The following is a 21,469-nucleotide window of genomic DNA, read 5'->3' on the forward strand; positions in this document are numbered from 1 at the left end:
TTTTGCACTTGTAGCCTCCAGAACTGTGAGAAAATTAATTTTTATTGCCTAAATACCCAACTTTGGGTATTTAACAAATTAATGCAGAGTTTAAGTGTGCATATTTTAGTATTGAATCAGTAGGTATAACACATATATCTCCATGTGTAGCTACATAATTGTATAAATATAAACACACATATAACTATGTAATTATGCCAATTGTTTATTAGATTGAGGATATATATATATATATATATATATATATATATATATATATAAATTCTCAACTCGTTTTATATCTGGATATATAAAAATAAAGAGAAATGTGAAAGAGAAGACTTAATTCTGTGTTCAAAATAAGGGGAGACACATGTTCACTTCTTAGAACATTACTTGAAAAAATTTGTAACTGTAAGACATTTTTGTTTCTTTTTGAAATGCATTAAACTCATTTTGAAAGCTAAATGAGCCTCTTGTCAGCTTTACAGTCAAGGAGATATCTTTTTCAGGGATCTAAGAGTCACTTCTTTAAAATGCAAGGGGATTGAGCTGGGGGTAGGAGGAAGGACAGGAGAAGAAAGGAATGGTGGATCAAAATTGACTAAACTATCCTGTGTGAATATACGAGTAAACCATAGGGAATTTCACTTTTATGTATATCTGTAAAGCACTAATAAAAAAAAATCTTTAAGTAAATAAAGACCTGTACAGTAGGGGGAAAAGGAACAGAGAGAGGGAACAGGAAAGCCTGGGGATTGAAGTAGAGCAAATTATATTCCTTGCTTGTATGATTATATCAAAATTAATCCCAATATTATGTGTGACTATAATATACGAATTAAAAAATGCAATGAATAAGAAAGATAGTGTCACCAGGCCTATTAACTGACAGTATTGTTACCACATTGCCAATGATATTTAAGATGAAGTATTTATTGTACGTTAGTGGTACTACCATGTCCTCTCACTGAGGAGTGATTCTTGATTATCTTGTCAACATGTAAGTAATAAGTGGCACCTGCTTGGTTACATAAAAAAGTGATATTTCTTTTTGTCAATGCCATCTATTAATGTACTGTTTGTGATAAGAATCATATTTTGGTTTAATGTTTATTCAGAAAAATTGTTTTCTTTATCTTCACTACTTTCTTAGGCTTTGGGAGGGCTCATATTTTCCCAGTAAGTTCTAAATTATAATTTCACATTTTCAGGAATATACATAATATAGCTATTATTTCATGGCACCATAAGTCATTAATTTTTTTAAAAAAATATTTTTATTATTTTCAAGAAATTTTTGTTTTAAGATTGCATATCTGGGCACTGCTGTTGCCCTTCCTTCAATCCACCGTATTCATACCACTTCTCATCCATGATACTCTGTGGTTTTGCTCAGAATGACCACAACATGCCTAACTGCAGCATAAAGTCCGTGGAAGCAGTACCTTACCAATCTCATCATTAAATTAACAAAGCATGGTACTGTACAAGTAGATGTTTATCAAAATACTAATCACATTACCTTCTGAGAAAATAACCCAGGGCCAAAGCAGGAATAGGTAAATATCTGATAAACCACTAGTTTCTTCAATTCCTTTGCAAATTATCTTGGGTTATCTTGTTAGGGATTAGAGAGTAATATGTACAATGGCAGATCCAAAAAACTAAAAATATATATTTTGTCTATAGTGCTAATTATGGGAAAATCATGTATTATGAGTTAGATTGAACACCACAAAAGAATAGAAAGGTTGTGATTTTAAAACCTTTACTATTATGTTTTTCCCCCCAACATCTTGAATACAGTCATCAATTCTAAGTACGCATCCTAACCTGAAGAGGAATTTTTTTCTTTTTTTAAATTTTTTAAAATTTGTTTTAATTAGTTATACATGATAGTAGAATGCACTTATAAACTTTGATATATTATACATAGATGGGATATAATTTCTCATTTTTCTGAGTACACATATTGTAGAATCATATTGGTAATACAGTCACATACATACATAAAGTAATAATTTCTAGATAGTAATCTTTCTTATCCCCACATCCCCTGCCTTCCCCTCCTTTCACTCCCTCTACCTATTTTTTTTTGCCTTTATACATGTACTTTTTTTGCATTACAATTCTTAATACACATATTTACCACAATATTTGTATCTCTGTATATAACGTATGTTGACACCCAATTCAAGTCTTTATACATGTACTTTGTAAAATGATGTCCATCACATTCCACCATCCTTGCTAATCCACTGCCCCCTCCCTTTCCCTCCCACCCTTCTGCCCTATCTAGAATTCATCTATTCCTCTCATGCTCTCCAGCCCTACCGCACTATGAATCAACCTCCTTATATCAGAGAAAACATTCAGCATTTGTATTTTTGAGATTGGCGTACTTCACTTAGCTTATCTTTTCCAATGCCATCCATTTACCTGCAAATGACATGGCTTTGTACTTTTTTAATGCTGAGTAAAATTCCATTGTGTATACATGCCACATTATTTTTTCAGAATCTCAACAAGGTCTCACCTTGATGGAATACAACATTAAAGAGGAATTTTGAACCAAGGGTGTTTGAATTTTGCTGGGTCTTCCCCTGAAGTTAGTGTATCCAAAATAGAAATGAAGGCTACAAAAAGGATCAATGCTATCCTTTGAGGCAAATATAACTTGGTAATATTTATTCCTGTAGTTTCAAGTGTCATCTATAAGCCTACAACTCCCAAATTAATAACAGTTACTATTTCTTGAATTCTCATTGCAATTTTGAAATGAATTTTGATAACCAAAAACTCAATATCTGTTTATAAAACTAAGTTGAAAACAATTTGAAAACTTTAAAATGCAAACCAAAAAATAAAGAATAAATAAAATGGTTAAATTTTATAATAAACATCAGTGGTATTAAACTGAGTGAACTAGGGGCTGGGGATGTGGCTCAAGTGGTAGCACACCTGTTTGGCATGCACGGGGCACTGTGTTAGATCCTCAGCACCACATAAAAATTAAAAAAAAAAAATAAAGATGTTGTGTCCACTGAAAAATAAATAAATATTTAAAAATTCTCTCTCTCTCTCTCTCTCTAACAAAAAGAAAAAAAAAACTAAACTGAGTGAACTAAATGTGAAGTTTTTTTTTTACTTTTTTAAAAAAAATTCTTGCTATTCACTGAAATAATCATATTAAAAAACTTATCAACAACAACATAGGAAAATAACAGGAAATTAAGAAATCAAAAAGGGATTATATTTTAAACATTCAAATTAGAAATAAAAGTTAAATTTTCTATCTTCAGTTCCACAAACTTAATTTAGGCTCACAAAACTACTGGAATAATGTTTAATACTAAAAATCACTCAAGTTGGCTGGAGCCAATGAAATCATGCGAATGAGGAGATTTGCAGTAAAATCTAACAAGTGAAGTCACATCAAAAGAATTAATGACATTGCAGTCTTTAAAATTTGTTCAAGAGCTTAGAGTTACTAATATTTCCAAATTTTAAAAAAATTGAACTTAAAGTAGGAGCTTATTTATGACTATTCACTTATATGTGACTACTAATGCAAAATTGGAAAATATAAGGGAAATTTATAGTATAATAACTAAAAGAATATTTTGAAAAAGATTTTATAAAAATGCTTAATGTTAATTTTTATAACTATATTAGCAGTATATTTAGCATTCTGTCATTGAATATACCTGAGCATTAAAAGATAATTTACAAGTGTGTGCATGTGTGTATCTGTGCATGTATAGGAGATACGCTATTCAGATGTATTGTAGGTGTATTATATATTATAGGCATTATATATTACATTATTAAATATTATATGCATATGATATACAAATATATGATAGCTATAATATATTTGCACATCTTAAGATTTTATAATGAAAAATAATTGATCATAGACCTATTTGATACAATGAAGAAGTTGATGTCAAGAATATTTTATGAACACATAAGGCCTGTTGATAAATCTCAAGTCATTTAATATACAATTTCAAAATCCAGGAATACACTATTCAAGTTATTTTGTAAGGAAACAATCCCCAATGCTTTTCATAAAGATCTAGTTTTAGGAAATTAAAATATTTGATAATTATGCTTCCCAAGTACACTCACACTGAATAAAATTTCTTGTGTATACAAGCTAGAACAGAAGAATTTCCATTGTTGCTTTAACAGTCATCAACCATGTAGGTATGTCCTGTCTGATCTATAGCAGTGAAGAGCTACTGAAGAACTCTGCACTCTGCGGCAAAGGAATAGCAATGTCCATCATATCTTCTGTGTTGAGAATTAAGGAGACAGGGCCTACAGAAATCCAAGCACAGTTAGCCACAGCAGATATTCCTACTTGAGGAGGTGGATTTATTGAAAAGAAGGGGTCTCTTAGAGTTCTGCAGAAAGTGCCAACTCCTGGTCTTTTGAACTAATGTCTATACCTTTATCCAGATATTTTATAAAATATTGAGATCCATATTTTGGATACTAACTGATGTCTTTCCTCAACACTCTTACTTAAGTGTCTTTTTCATGTCAGGCACCTGATTGTTTTTACAGTAAAATATTAATAATTATTTATGCACCTGATTTTTTTCCTATTATTTTCCTTAAGAGAATAAAAAGAAAATTATCAGGAAGATTATTTCACTCTTGCTAATTATTATTTTCATTAAAAAAAATGGAAATGCATGAAGAGAGAAAACTACAACACAAAATGTCTACAACAGAACTTGTAGTATTTTTAGTTAATGTATTAAATTATTAATAAGATTTTTTTTGATCAGGAAAAAAACACATTATAAACACTTTTGATTTAAGTGCATAATAAAGATGCAACTCACAAAATGGCAGATTTGGAATCTCCAGAGGCTCATTTCCACATAGAAACAGCAGAAGACAACTTGAAATCTGATAAACTCAACCTATAAACAAAAGTCTACTGTACCTAAGTAAATGTTCAATTAAGAAAAGTCCATTCAAAGTGGTAAGCATTTGTGGTGCTTCTACTTGCTCTTATACCATCCCTTCAAAGAGCTGAGAGATCTGGGTCTGCAAGAGGTGAGACCTTTGTTTCATATTTGGTCCATAAAATTAGACCAAGATATACCCCATGCTTTTACAAATATACCAAAATGAATTCTACTGTCATGTATAATTAAAAAGAACAAATAAAAATGAAAATAAATTTAAAAAAACAAAGTATCAAAAAAGTTGAAATTATTTTAGATTGAGAGAAAAAGAAAGAAGATTCAAACTACTCCAATCAAAAAGAAATTTGAGACATTACTACTGATGTTACAGAAAGGAAAAGATTTTCATGAGTACCATGAACCACTATATTCCAAAAAATTCTATAATCTATGAAAAAAAATTCTCAAAAAATTGACCTATCAAAACTAAATTATGAAGAAATAAAATCCTTATATTATTGGTGAGGTGATTTGTAAGTTATCCAAAACCTCCCCACAAAAATGTATCCCTAGAAGAGATGAATTATCTGGCATATTCTGCCACACATTTAAAAGGGAAATTATGACAGTGACAAAATATTCCAAAGAAATTGTAACTAGGAGACTGCTACCTAATTTATCCCATGGAGCCAGCATTCTCCTGAAATCAAACTCAAAGTCATCATAGGCATTTTTTGGAGAGAGCAGGCTCAATTCCAGGCCACCATAACCATAACGTAGTACTATGTCATTAATGCAAGTCACAGATTCTTTGGTGTCTCTATGCTTTGTAAATTGGCTTTACAGTATGTTATAGACTATTGAGTATGCAATTATGACTAAAAGCAATGTATATACCTTAATTAAAACTACTTTAATGCCAGCAATCTTAGTAATGATGTGAGGCTTCAGGGAATCTTAGGATTTTCCTGATGGAAGGACTCAGCTTGATCCTTACTGATCTGATGCACATGTTGCTGCAGGTTACAGTGAAAGTGGTATTTTCTTTAACTAAGAGAGTAGTGAAGTTTCCTGCATCTACTAAATCTCCCTATCAGAAAAGATTTCTCTGTAGTATGTGATATTGTTTTATACATTTTACTCATATTATAACTTTCCTGGAAATTGAAACCCATACTCTCAACTCTGTTTTTGCTTTATCAAGTAAGTTTATATATATCCTAAATCCCATAATGTTATTTCAACAATAGTCACAGCATTATTTACCAGGATTCAACTCCATTTCAAGAAGCTTTTCCCTCTGCCTCATACTAAAAAGCAGCTTCTTCTCTATTAAAATTTTATCATGAGATCGCAACAGTTCAGTCACATATACAGGTTATACTTCAAATCTTTTCCTCTTGTTAATACTACTATAGCATTAACTGCTTTCTCACTAAAGTCTTTAAACCCCTGAAAGTCATCACTGAGGGTTAGAATCAGTTTCTTCCAAACTCCTGATAGTGCTGGTATTTTGATCAATTCCCATGAAGAATCAATATTGTGATTGTAGGGATTGTGGTTCTAGGGATTGAGCCCAGGGCCTCATGTGTGCTAGGCAAACATTCAAACACTGAGCCACATTCCAACCCTATCAATATTCTTAATGGCATTTAGAATGTTGAATTCTTTCCAGAAAGTTTTCAATCTACCTTGCACAGATTAATCATAGAGATCACTATTGATGGTAGCTATAGATTTAGAAATTACAATTTCTCTAATAATTGGACTTAAACATAAAAACTCCTCCTTGATTCGTAGGCAACAGAATAGATTTATTTTTAGGAGACATAAAGATAATAGTAATCCCACTCTACTTCTCCATAAGAGCACTTATATGATCAGGTACATTGTCAATGAGACTTCGAATGCAATTTACTTTTTCTGAGTATAGTCCTTAGTGGTGGGCCTAAATATTCAATAAATTATGTTGTAAACACACATAATGCCATTCACATCCTGTTGTTCTATTTATGGAGCACAGGTAGAGTAGTATGATTCTAAAGGCATCTAGAATTTCTTGAATGGCAAATTAGCATTGACTTTCCCTTAACACCATCGGCTACTTTAGTCTCTGAAAAGGGGAACAATTGGTCTTTGAAGCTTTGAAGCCAGGATTGACTTCTCTTCTCTATCTGTGTGAATCCTAGATGAAATCATCTTTCAGTACAAGCCAGTTTCATCTACACTAAAAATTTGCTGTTTAGAGCAACCACTGCCATCAACTACCTTAGCTAATAACTTGGCAACTTCTTATTACATTTGATGCTTTGTCTTGCTCTTTTGTGTTATAAAGACAACTTGTTTCTTCAAACCTTACAAACCAGTCTCTCCTAGTTCTGGAGAGCTTTGTCTCTTAGCCTTCAAAGAACTAAAGAGAATTAGGGCCTTACTTTGGAGTAGGCTTTGGCTTTTGGCAGTGTGGCTGGTTTGATCCCCTATTCTAACCAGAAAAAAAAAGTTTCTTATTATCAGCAGAAATCCTATTTTCCTATCATTTATGTGTTTGCTGGAGTAGCAGCACTTAGATTCCCTTCAAGAAATTTGTTTTTTGCCTTCACAAATTGACTGATGCAAGAAGCCTGGTTTTCTTCTTATCTTGGCTTTGAATGTTTCTCACTAAGCTTACTAATTTCCACGTTTTAAATTAAAGTGAAAGACATGTGACTCTTTCCTTTACTGGAACACTTATGGGGGGTATAGTGTTATAGATCGTCCTAAGTTCAATATTGTTGCGTCTCTGGGAAATGGGAAGCCCAAGGAAAGGGATAGGGATGAAGGAATGGCTAGTCAGCCACAGTCAGAACATACTCAAAAAACTTATGCATATGTGAGATTGGTTGCAATGTGTCACTCCAAATCAATTATCATAGTAACTCTGAAGTTCACTTGTCACAGATCACTATGAGAGAGAGAATAATAATGACAAAATTTGAAATATTATGGGAATTACCACAATGTATCACAGAGACATGCAGTGAGTATATACTTTTGGTGAAACATTGTTATCACAAACTTCAGTTTGTTAAAAAAAAAAAAAGTTAGCAACTACAAATCACAGCCAAGAAAAGCACAATAACTTATGAACTTATACCTACATGAGAAAAGACGAATAAGTACCTATATTCTTTAAGAATATTAAGACAAAAATTCCTTTACTGTATGCATTTGTACCTATTGATAGATATATAGATGTATGTATATGTGTGTACATACAAATATAGAAAACCACAATATAAAAACAAAATGCAGATGTGAAAGTTTAATGTTTGAACCTTTCTTCAGAACTGGAAAAATTAATAAGAGATGCCACAAATGCAGGGAATTAAAAGGTTTTAAATTTTTTATGTAAACACAGAAAAATCTGATCCCCCAAAGTGAGTAACATAATTGCTAAACCATAACTACCTTCAAAATGTTAGTTTTGCTTGACTTTTCAATATGAAGGTTAGAATTTTTGAATTATCAAGTAAGGCAAGGCACATTGTTGTGCTTCAGGCATCAAATTATACGTACTATACTAATAAAGTCTTTTCATCATATTTTGAATATGTGTGAAACTTTCATATTGCTAACTCCTACCTCATTAGTGATTTTTTCTTTTAATATCTTCAAACAGAGCTAGAATTATAGCATCATAGACATATAGATCTCATTATTTCATATTTTTGTTTCTGAAAGTGCCATAATTTTATTCACCATATGTGATCTTTTGCACATGATTCCTTAGACTGCATCATAAAATAGTAATGATTAACTGAACTAAACTTAAGAAAGGAAGACTTAGTGGGGATAATAAAAGGGAATTTGGCTCACTGAAGCTTGTCCCATTTAATATACCTTTTCCTCTCAGGACAGTATTGACTCTAATTGGTTTTTTAAAGACATTATCTTTACTTCAGTAACTTTGCCAGATGAGTACATGGAATATTTCCTAAGTAGACCTGATCTCCAGCCTAAAAAAGCTGTGATTAATGTGATCATTACATTTATTCAACTCATTTAACATTTGTCTTATATGAAGAGTATTTACTTGGGAAAAGAGACAATATAAATATTTCTTAGGGAAAATTGACATTGTAAGTGGTTAGAAACAAAGACTTAACTGGTTTGTCTTTGTTGATGAGATTAAGCAGAAAGATTTTTAAATATCTGTTTTACATTTTTTATGTAAATACAGCTTTATGCTCAGATGTTACTTTGAAAAAAGAAGAAAAAACACACATGTAACCTGGAATTTCTTTTTAATCGAAGGAATCTATGTTGAGTACTAATAATGGATCATCAAGAAGACCCTGAAATTAGAGAAAAAGGATCTGTAGGACGGTGAAGTAAACAGAATAAAATTATTTTATGCGCATTTTTAATACATCATATTGGATACTGCTATTATGTATAACTAACATCTTCATAAACAAAAAAGTAAAATTCAAAGAAAGAAGAAAGAAGTTAGGCTCTACAGAGCTAAGATGTTTCTAATACATGAATACTATGTAGTATAAAGATGGCTACTTGAATACCACACATAAGAGGGTAATTATCCTGTATTAGTTCCTTAGAATATATTTAAAATGGCATAACTTAACATATTCTGTTCCTATGTGTCAGCATGCACAAAGCTGATTTTCCTCTAGGAATGATAATTTTCTTGAAAATATCGGTAAGGTAATTCAATTATAAAAAAATATTTTCTCACTTTTTATTGCAAAAGTCATTTGTAAATTACTGGAAGAAAGAATGAAAACTTATAAAATTCAATTAAAAGTCAGCCCTGTTTTATTTAAAAAATCCTGTGAAGAATTACAAAATGATTTATAAATACTAACTGCTAACACTCAAATTATTTATAAAAATATATGCTTATAACCATAAACATAGATATCCATGTAAAATAACCAATAAAGGAAAATAGAATGTATAACTTTGTCATAGAATATAACCAATAGATTTTTTTTGCTTTTTATTTATTTTATTTTATTTATTTGTTTATTCTTTCTTTTTTTATTGTTGGTTGTTCAAAACATTACATAGTAATAGATTTTTAAAATCACAAATGATTCGCATACTCTGGTAAATTCCTAGGTACATAATCCAAAATTATTTCAAAATGCCCAACTTCAAAATAAAAAAAGTCACTTAATGTTTATTTTTCTGAAAGAATATATTCTGTAGTCATATTTGCCTTTTTAGTTTAATAAATATGTGATAAAGATAAGCTATAATTTTATTACTAAATTTCATGACGTAAGATAAAAATGTGTCTTTAATGAAGGCTGAATGAAATATATTTGTAATATTTCCCATTCTCTGTTTTCTAGTTGATTTGAGAATTTCTGATGTACTTCAGATGTTACCCTTCATTATCCTATCAATTGCCACATAGAATGTAAATTGGTAGATTAGAAATCTAATTAGCTTAATCTGAACTTCAGATTCCATGATATTTTCAGTACACATATTGTAATAATCAAATAAGAACATTTAGCATATCTATCATCCTAAACATTTATCATTTATATGTGTTGAGTACATTCAAATCTCTATTTTCTAGCTATTTTGAAATATTAAATGTGATATTATTGCTGAGTGCAGTGGCTCAGGAGGCTGAGACAGGAGGATCATGAGTTCAAAGCCAGCCTCAGCAATTTAGCAAGACCCTAAGCAAATCAGCCAGACCCTATCTCTAAATAAAACACAAAATAGGAATAGAGATATAGCTCAGTGGTTGAGTCCCCCTGATTTTAATCCCCAGTACCGCTCCCCCCCAAAAGTGATATTATTAACCCTAGATACCTACTAGGCAATAGAATACTAGAATTCATTGGTTGATGAATATAAAATTAAAATTAAGTAGGAGAATTAACTTCTGGAATCCTAAGTTTAAAAAAGTCTTCCAATTTTAATTGTCATATCATATGAAATAATGGCCCTTGTCTCAGTAATATATATGTATATGTGTGTGTATGTGTGTGCACATGTGCTTCCATTATGTAAATTAAGTGATAAAATAGATAAAAATGTACACTGTAATTTTTAAAACGTTTTGCAATTTAATTATATCTAACGTTAAATGTAATGTAGACCCTTCTATGATCTGCGAATTTCTTTTGCACATACTTCATAGAGCAAAGGCCACAAGTGAACCTATTCACATACTCTTATCTCCAGCACCAATATTTTTAAGTGATTTTCATGTAACTATAAACTTGGCTGTCTTATTAATAATAAAATTTTGATGGGGTATTTAAATTCAACTAATTCACTCATTCATTTAACAGTCATTGATCTAGTTATGGTCACTGGCTTGAACAAGTAGTGTTACAAAAACAAATCAAAACTCTTTCATACTTAGAGACCCTCATAGTGTAGAGGACACAGGGATTTAGAACAGATAAACATGCATGCAAAAATGCCATGTCAAGAGGAAATCAAAAGAAGCAACTCATCTGCAACAGATATTACAGAGAAATTTAGCAGGAATTTTAAACAGTATGAGCACAGGATGATCCCAGTCAAAATAAGTTTGTGCAAAGCATTGTTATGCTTTAGGAATACACAATATTTCGTTGTAGTGAGGCCTGGATATACTGAGAACAACATTAAGAAGGAACCTTAGGAAAGAAATCTCATACTGACTTGTGACGAGCCTTTGCTGAAATACCAGCATACCTACCCAATTACAGGTTTTAAACATTATTTGGTAAGATGGACATCTATAGCAAACCCCAATTGGATTTTATATTAATTAAGTATCATTCTATGAGTGGTTATTCATAGTACTGCCATATTAAAAATACTCGAATATAATATAATTATATCCTCTATTTTCTGAAGATGGATGAATACCACCTCCTTCCAAAGTCACAGAATAAATACTTGCCTTGTTTCCCTGAATTGCCTTTTGGATCATGATCTGTTTTCAAGATGGATATTCTATTCTGAGATTACGTGTAATTAAATTATTTGTAATGGTCTTTTATGTGATACCAGTGTATGTGTACATGTATGCATAAAGCAATCATTCATACCATAAATGTATCTATATCTGTATAAACACATTCAAAAATTATGATAACAAAATGCATTGTAAACATCTTCATGAAAGTTGTAATAATGCATAACTATTTTGGCAAATGTAGGATATTGTAACTTAGCACCACTTGACTCTTTTGAATTATTAACTTGGATGCTAGAAGAAATTCACATTTTTCATCTGATATCCATTATATATAGCAGGTTCAGGATTGAGAGATTTCTATAGTCTTGACAAGAGATAACACCATAGGAAAATCAAGAGCTATAAAAGCAAAATATCCCCACAGAAGACAACAAAGCACTATATATTCAGGGATTTCATTTTGTTTTACATAAATGCATAGTAAAATATTCAAATACTAGGAAAAAGGTACATACTCTGTGGAAACCGTGGTGGGTTGTCATTGACATCTGTCAAGGTGATGTTGACTGTTGTAGATCCAGAAAGCCCTCCGACTTGTCCAGCCATGTCTTTGGCTTGAATGACCACTGAGTAGTGTTCTCTGGCTTCTCTGTCCATATTATGTAAGGCTGTTCTAATAACTCCTGTAATACATACATTTTAAACAATAATCAGTGTGTGTTTTACATAAATGAAAGACTACTCAGATATATTTTTATGTTTTAAGAAATGTTTTCTTTTGTTAGCCATAATATTATTTTTTTTACATAATTATAAAGCATAAGATCACTTTGCTCTAATTCAGTCCCCATTATTCCCCTTTTCCCCCTCTTCTGCCTCCCTCTGTTCTCTTTCCTCTACTGATTTAAGAAATGGCTTTTTAAATAGCATATTTTTAAAAGAAATCCACACTTCTGCAATTTAACAATGCACTAAAACTAATTTATGGAGTCATTTATCTGCAACCACGTATTCTTAACCTTTTTTCTTGTGACTAATTAAGATATCCATCAGTCCACATTTCCTGGGGTTGATGGCCCCTTGAGGTCAGTCCTCTGCCCTGATTCCTTCTGCTAGTGGGCTAAGCATTCCACAATTGTTCCTCTCAGAAGTCTCAGTTAAGAGGTATTATTGATTTAAGCAGTGGTTAATTTTCTTCCTTACTGAACAATTTTAATGGCGTGCTCATAGGGTCATCAAAGTTTGATGAAGGAAAACATTGCAGTAGTGTAGACATTTGAACAAAAAAGCATTTTAACTTACATCAAGAAAAAAATGTTTCCCCAAAAAATATATTTATCAAGAATAAGATATGTATTTTAGCCAAATAAAGTTATGATAATTGAGTTTAGAAATAAAGCAAGTCACATTTTTAATTATATATTGTTAGGGAGACATTTAATGCACTTCTTCATGATGGATTCTTGGATTGAATGAAGGCATGAAAAATATATATCCATTTTTTATAATGTTTATATATATAAACCCTTTTGCATCCCCCAGAAATCAATAGCCCTTTCAGTAGTCTTAAATTTAAAAACCAAAACCACTTTTACAAAAGACCAAGTTAACCGAGAGCCTATTATTTAAAATTTTCTTTAAAAATCACCTAGATGATATATATTATAAATATGTATATTTATGTCTATACAAAAAGAACTTCTCTTGAACTCACATTTAGTTAGTTATTGATACAATTTGTTGGAAGTTGCCAATTGAAACTTCTAACTGTAAAGTTTACCAAACATTTGTACATACAATTTCTTGAAATGACAGAGAAAATGGAGTTGTATATTCAGAAAAAAAAAAAAGTCCTTAAGATTGGAAAAGATCAATCACTTTATAAAAATACTCCCCTTTTAACTGGTGCATTATAATTATTCTTCTCTATTTCACTTTCCATTCGCTTTTTAGAAGAGCCTGTCCTTTTAATTAAATTTATTTTTTTTCTAGTTGGGCATGGTGGTGCACCTTTATTCCCAGCAACTCAGGAAGCTGAGACTGGAGATTTACAAGTTCACAGCCAGCCTCAGCAAATTAAGGAGGCCCTAAGCATCTTAGGGAGTCCATGTCTCAAAATAAAATAGATAACAAAGGATTTAAGATGGGCATGTGGCACAGTGGTTAAGAGCCCCTGGGTTCAATTCATGGTACCAAAAACAAAACAGATTTATTTTTCTTTTCTAGTTTCCACATAGGAGAGAAAACATATAGGACAGTAAATCACATCTATTTTGTTGTTGTTGTTGTTCTTCTTCTTCTTCTTTTTTTCTGAATGAATTTTCTGTGTAATAACTTTGAGAGGAGAGCCTCTGGCATGAAAAATGATTCCAGGACTTTCAAACCTTGTGAACATGTAACTGAGAAAGTATAAGAAAACCCCCTGAAGCTAAATAGAAAAGAAAATTATTCTTATCACAATAAATTTTAATAATATGATAATAAATGATTCATCTAATTCATGCATATGAAAAAGCCTCAAGCCTCTTTATTAAAAAGAACAATGTTTTATCACATATGATAATTGCATAAGTTAGTCACTGAATTGATTCAGAAATAAATTAGCAAAGGATTTTTGAAAATTTCTTAGAGAAAGGATATATTTTTTTTAGTATTTGAGAAAAAATAAAAATGACGTTTTGGAGAAGAATAAATTATAAATGGAAATTTCCTTAGATGGGAAGGAGTGTGAGGATGTTGTCAAGGATGATCTTCTACTGCATAATTAGTAAAATGAGGTTTTCAAGCTCTATATATCTAAAGATAAAACCAATCGCCCATCCTTGCAGAGTAACTTTATGGATATCACTTTAATGTGTAATTTGGATATTGGTCATTTAAGAGGACCAGAAAAGGAGAACCAGGGGGATGGCTGTTGTATCGTATGAACCTTCATGATTTCAATAGAGTGCTTTTATTTTTTATAGGGCAGACACTTACTTGTCAGTGTAAAGGAAAGGAAATAAGCTGACAAATGCTTTACAGTAGCCACTATGTTTGGATCATCAAAATCCACATTGACTTGGAGGATGGCCTTGTTGCATGAGCTTAGCCAGGACCCCCTAGAGTCCTGTTGGTAAGTGGGAGTGCCACAGTCAGCTTTCCATAGAAACACAGTCCAGGCCAGGCTATTCTCATCTAACCTGAAGCCCAGGTACATGAAAGCAGATGGCCTGGAGTATAAACGGTGCAGAGTCATTTTTTTAAAATAGACTTTTAGTTTGACTCACAGCAAAATTGAAAAGTACAGAGACTCCCATTTTCTCCCTCCCCTTTACACACACAACCTTGAACACTATAGATATCCTCCCCCAGGTTGGTACCTTTGTTACAACAGATGGAGTTAATTCAGCACATCATTATCACTTGAAGTTGGATTGCACATTTAGTCTCATTTTTGGTGTTGTGAATTCTATGAGTTCTAATAATAAAAACACCCGTGTCCACATTAGATTATCACATAGAATAGTTAAAATACTCTGTAAATTGTCTTTCTCAACTTATTCATTACTTATTTCAACCAATCTCTAGAAAAAAATATTTTTTATTGTCTTGACAGTTTTGCCTTTTCCAGAATGATATATAATTGAAATATTCAGGAGTTATTCATTCAGATGTCTTATTTCATTTAAAAATATTCACTTAAACTTCTCCCTATCATTTTATAGCTTGATAGTTCCGATCATTCATTTTAGTGGTGACTAATATCCCAACATGGATGCATTACCAGTTATGTACATATTGATTTACTGAAGAATATATTGATTGCTGCTATATTTCAGAATTATAATTAAAATTGTACTAAAATTCCCTGCAGAGATTTTTGTGTGAATATCAGGTTTCAACTCATTTCAGTATATGCAAGGATGTGAATGTCAAATAACATGGTATGAGTAGAGTTAGTTTTGTAAGAAACTCTCAAACTGTCTTCTACTGTGGTTGTATAATTTTCTTTAGCACCAATGATGACTATCTTGTTGCTCAATAACCTAGCCAGCATGTATTGTTTTAAGGGCTCTTGATTTCAATTAATTAAATAGGTGCATAGTGGTGTCTGATTAATTAAAGTATTGACTTTCATCTCCCTAATAATATATGATGTTGAATATCTTTTCATATATTAATTTTCCATCTACATACCTTCTTTCATAAAGTGTCTGGTTTGGTCTTTGGACCACTTAAAAAATAGATTTTCCACTTTTTTATTGCTTTTGAATTTTAAGTTATGTATTGTGATATATATGAAGCAGTATTCATTATTCATAGTTCTCTGAAGAATCAGAATCCATAACTTGATAGATAGATAGATAGATAGATAAAAAACAAATCATGAAGATAAATTTTCTCAGATAATGGTGAAGGTTGAAAAATTCTATAGTTATTATCCACAAGCTTTTTTTAATTTTAATTTCATACCAGTGATTGAACCCAGAGGCTCTTAACCATGGAATCACATCCTCAGCTCTTTATTATTATTTTTTATTTAGAGACAGAATCTCTCTAAATTACTGAGGCTGGCTGAAGCTGGCTTTGAACTTGCAATCCTCCTGCTCCAGCCTCTGGATCCACTGGTATTAGAGGCAGGTGACACCATACCTGGATACCAGTCCATTTTTGAATGTCAAAATCAAGAGTGTTGATGATAGAAAGTCTAGTTCAACTGTAGAAGATCAAAGACCCAGTTGAATCAATCAGGCAACAGATGGGGCACATTCTCCCTTGCTTTATATTTTATTCCTTTCAGGGTCCTAATAAATTAAATGATGCTCATCTATACTGGACCTCTGCTTTACTGATTCTTACAATTCAAATATGAATATGTAGCAATATTCTCGCAGAGACACCCAGGAATAATTTTTAACCACATATGTGGGCTGTCCATGGCCTAGTGAAGTTGGCACATAAAATCAACCATTTCACAATTTTTTTAAGGTTTGTTGTTTGCAAATATTTTCTCCCAGTGTCTGACTTAACTTCTTTTTGTCTTGACAATATCTTGAAAAAAATACTTTGAAAAAATTAATGAAGTACAACATGTCCACTATTTCTTTCATAGATACTTCCTTGGTTGTTTTATCTAAAATATCCCCACCATAGCCAAGTCACTTGGGCTTTTGCCCATATTATTTCCTAGGGATATCTTTAATTTTACATTTAAGATTACATTTCATTTTGAGTTAATTTTTATGAACTGTGTAAGGACTAATTTCATATTTTTTGGCATGTGGATGAGTAGTTCATATTATAATTTTCATTAAAGAATGGATTAACCAAGTTAAGAAAAACTCTGTTTTCTCTCTATCTTAGCTTTGTTTCCTTGTGAAAATCTGTTAATTGTTTCTTCTGATTTTGTAAGGCTCTCTAGTCTGTTCTGTGGACCTCTTTGTCTATTTTTTCATCATATCACAGTATATTTATTAGCATAGGATTAGAGTAAACTTGAACTTAGGTAGAGTTAGTATCCTGACCTATTCTTCTTCAATACTGTGCTGGATATTCTGGGTCTTTGTCATTCTAAATATGACTTAGAACCATTTCAGTAATATCTGAAAAATAACATTTGGGTTTTGATTGATATTATACTGAATCTGTAGAACAAGTTGGGAATAATTTGACAATATTGACATTTTGACAATATTGAGTCTTTCAACCCCTGAATGTGTAACTTTTCCCCATTAGTTTTTTAAAAATTTTTTTCATCAATTTTGTAGTATGTGTGTGTATATATATATATATTTTTTTTCCCACCATAGCAAAATCACATAATACACACACACACACACACACACACACACATACACACACACACACACAGCATAATGTTTTAGACTTATAACTGGCTAATATTCAAAGCATATTGTTCTAAAGTTTAATCTCCATTTATGAATTGATGCTGTATAGCAAAGTGATTGACTTTTGTATATTAAGCTTGTATTCCATTAACTTACTAAAATATCTTATTGGTCCCAGGATGCTATGGTTTAGACATTAGGTGTCCTCTGTGTGATACAATGAAAGAAAGTTTTCAGATAAAAATATTGGATTATAAGAGATTTAGCCAAATCAGTGCATTAACTCCTGATAGGGATTAACTGAGTGACGACTGTAAGCAGGTTGGGTGTGGCTGGAGGAGGTGAGGCTTTGGAGGTGTGCTTTTGCAGTTTATATTTTGTCCCTGGTTAGTGGAGCTTTCTCTGCTCAGCTTTCCAGGTACTATGAGCTGGGGTCACAGTTGGCTTGAATACTGCTCGAGAAGGCAACAAACCTTTGCATAAACTATGTGGTCCTGGTTCTATAGGATGCTGGAGTTAAGGAGTCATGGAGGCTTCCATTCATATTTCAAAGGAAAACCTTGGAGGACATCAAAACCTTGGTCAGAGTTCCTGTGGGCACCCACTGAAAGGGCAATGCATGAAGATGTGAGGACAAAGTCAAAGCTGCAGTGAGACCTCCAAGAGTAAGAAATGCCAGTACTATAGAACATCTGCCAAGGAAACCTGCAGAAATTGATCGGAGAAAAACTGATACAGGCCATTTGGACTGCAATGATCAAGGTCACTGGGAAGAGCTACACAAATCCTTTGAGGAGAACATCAGGATACCATGTGCCCCAGATGCTGGACTTGGAGCTACAGGACTTGTTTGCTAGGATTTATTTCAGTTTGCTTTGGTCCTATCCCTTCTTTACATGTCTCTATTGCTCCTTTTGGAATGGAAATGTTTACTCTGTTCCTTTATATATTGAAAATATGTAACTTGCTTTTGATTTTTACAGGGGTTCTCATTGATACTTTGCCTTGAGTCTCAGAAGAGACTTTGTTTTTGAACTTTTGGTAATGCTGAAATTGTTAAGACTATGATGACTCTTAAAAATGGACTAAATGCATTGTGATAACCTAGAAGTACCCACAGGGAGGTAGAATGTGGCTGGAGGTTGTGGCTCACTGGGGGGATGTGCCATTGAGGTATAAATTTTGTCCTTGATGAGAGAGGTTGTCTCTCTCTTCTACTTTCTGGTGCCATGTCCTGAGCTGTTTTCCTCTGCCACACTTTTCCACTATATTCTGCCTCCTTTTGTGTCCCCAGGAATGGAACTGGTTGTCTATGGACTGAGACTTCTGAAATCACGTGCCCCTAAATAAACTTTATTTCCTCTAATTACTTTTGTCAGGTCTTTTAGTCACAGCAAGAAAAAAAAACCTGATTAAAACAGAGGAACACATGTTTGTTCACTCATTTAGATTTTAATATAGAAAAGAAAAATGAAAATTATATTTTTTTCCTTTCAAAAGAGTAGGGATAGGGGGAGGATACATCTTTGCTCTTTCTTTCTTTCTTTCTTTCTTTCTTTCTTTCTTTTTTCTTTCTTTCTTTCTTTCTTTCTTTCTTTCTTTCTTTCTTTCTTTCTTTCTCTTCCTTCTTTCTTTCTTTCTTTCTTTCTTTCTTTCTTTCTTTCTTTCTTTCTTTCTTTCTTTCTTTCTCTTCCTTCCTTCTTTCCTTCCTTCCTTTCTTCCTTTCTTTTTTAGTTTCTTCTTGTTAGCTATACATGACAGTAGAATGCATTTTGACAATTACATAAATGGAGCATAACTTCTCATTATTCTGGTTGGCCATAATATAGAATCTCACTGGTCATGTAACATATATGTTCATAGGGTAATAATGTCCAATTCATTCTGCTATGCTTCCTACTCCATACCTGACTCCTCCTTTCACTCCCCTCTGCCTAATCCAAAGTACTTCTATAGTAATAGTGAACCTTTTCCCCCACATCTTCACCAACATTTATTGTTACTTGTTTTCTTGATAGTTGCCATTCTGACTCTTCCTCTCTTCACTCCTGTTAAGTGAGTGATTTTCCTGTCATATATGAATAATCCTTTCTCTACGTGGGAAAATATTTCCATAGATATTTAATCATTAAATAAAAAATAATTCACAAATGTTTCATTTTCAATGCTTACAGCAACAGCTGCTTTTATTTTTTACAGAATAAAATACATATTTTGAATAAATGCACATATACACTCACTTCCCCTCACCCTCATTTTGTTATTTGTTTCCTGCCTTCTTTTATTTAGGAAACTACATTTCATGCTAATAAAAATTGTATAGATAATTTTTTTCCAAATATAAAAGGGGTTAAATTACAGATACCTGTGAAATATTGCCTTATGCACTGGTTTTATTAGTACATGTGCACATTAACACTATCCTGTTGTAATTATTGGAATGCTCCTTTTACTCTAAATACTGTACTGGTTTAAATGATCAATTATTGAGGTGCCCTAGGTAGTATTGTATCTGTGTTAGTTTTTAAACTTGACACTGCTTAAACATTTCTTTGAGATTTCATCAAGGGAAAGATTGAGTATATATATTCTCTAGAAATTATAATTTATTAAATTGTAGTGGGGCAGACACACAAAAATTTCAAATTTATTTCGATATGTGCCCATGTGGGTTGCATGAACAAAATACACTGAGTGGCTTAAAGAAAAGAAATTTACTTTTCATTGGTAAGGATGCTAAGAAGCCCCAAGGTCAAGGTGCCAGGTGATTTGGCTCCTGGGAGGGTTGTCTTCCAAATTTTCAGATGACTATTTTCTCACAATGTCCTACACAGCCTTTCCAGTGTATTAGCTTTGGAGTGTAAAAGTGACTCTTTCTCTCTTCTTGTAAGGACAGTATTCCCAACATGTAGGCTCCATCCACATAACCTAATCTAACATTGATAACGTCCTTTGGGAGTGATGACTTCAATGTATGAATCTGAGAGCATACAAACATTCAATGTAATTCCAGTGCTTTGGGGTCAGTAACATGCTTGAAAAGAGGCAATTGGAAAGGCAATTCTTTTTCCCATGACAGGTTATGCATTTTTTTTCACACTTTATCTTCATCTAATCATGGCAATAAATGAATCTGTGTATGAATATATTACACACATCTATAACACACAATGATAATATAATTTTCCATGACTGTGATTTCTAAACTTATGTACAATATGAAGATAAAATAAACTTACATTGTCCAAGAAAGAAATGATGTTTGCTTAATTGGTTTGCTATTTCTGGCATGTGTCCATGTATCCATTATGTCCAGCAACTGCAATATTACTTTTTTTTTATTGTTGGTCGTTCAAAACATTACACAGTTCTTAATACATCATATTTCACAGTTTGATTCAAGCGGGTTATGAACTCCCAACTTTACCCCGTATACAGATTGCTGTATCACATCAATTACCCTTCCATTGATTGACATATTGCTTTTCTAGTGTCTGATGTATTCTGCTGTCAGTCCTATTCTCTACTATCCCCCCTCCCCTCCCCTCCCCTTTTCACTCTCTACCCCTTCTACTGTAAATCATTTCTTCCATTTGTATTATCTTGTCTTACCCCTCCTTTCCTCTTATATATCATTTTGTATAACCCTGAGGATCGCCTTCCATTTCCATGCGATTTCCCTTCTCACTCCCTTTCCCTCCCACCTCTCATCCCTGTTTAATGTAAATCTTCTTCTCAAGCTCTTCGTCCCTACCCTGTCCTTGTTTACTCCCCTTATATCAAAGGGGTCA

General features: G+C 32.4%; 1 protein-coding gene across 10 annotated transcripts in view; it reads right to left on the minus strand.

Annotated features, from left to right (window-relative positions):
- The window catches only part of Cdh18 (cadherin 18), a 903,781-nt gene that overhangs the window by 109,260 nt on the left and 773,052 nt on the right, over window positions 1-21,469 (minus strand). For all 10 annotated transcript variants that reach the window (XM_078016885.1, XM_078016863.1, XM_078016854.1 and 7 more), the window contains one exon: window positions 12,363-12,530. In XM_078016885.1, coding sequence (XP_077873011.1) covers window positions 12,363-12,530 — 168 coding nt within the window. The remainder of the gene's footprint in view (window positions 1-12,362; window positions 12,531-21,469) is intronic.

Source organism: Ictidomys tridecemlineatus, chromosome 1 (genome assembly GCF_052094955.1).
Source record: "Ictidomys tridecemlineatus isolate mIctTri1 chromosome 1, mIctTri1.hap1, whole genome shotgun sequence".
NCBI lineage: Eukaryota > Metazoa > Chordata > Mammalia > Rodentia > Sciuridae > Ictidomys > Ictidomys tridecemlineatus.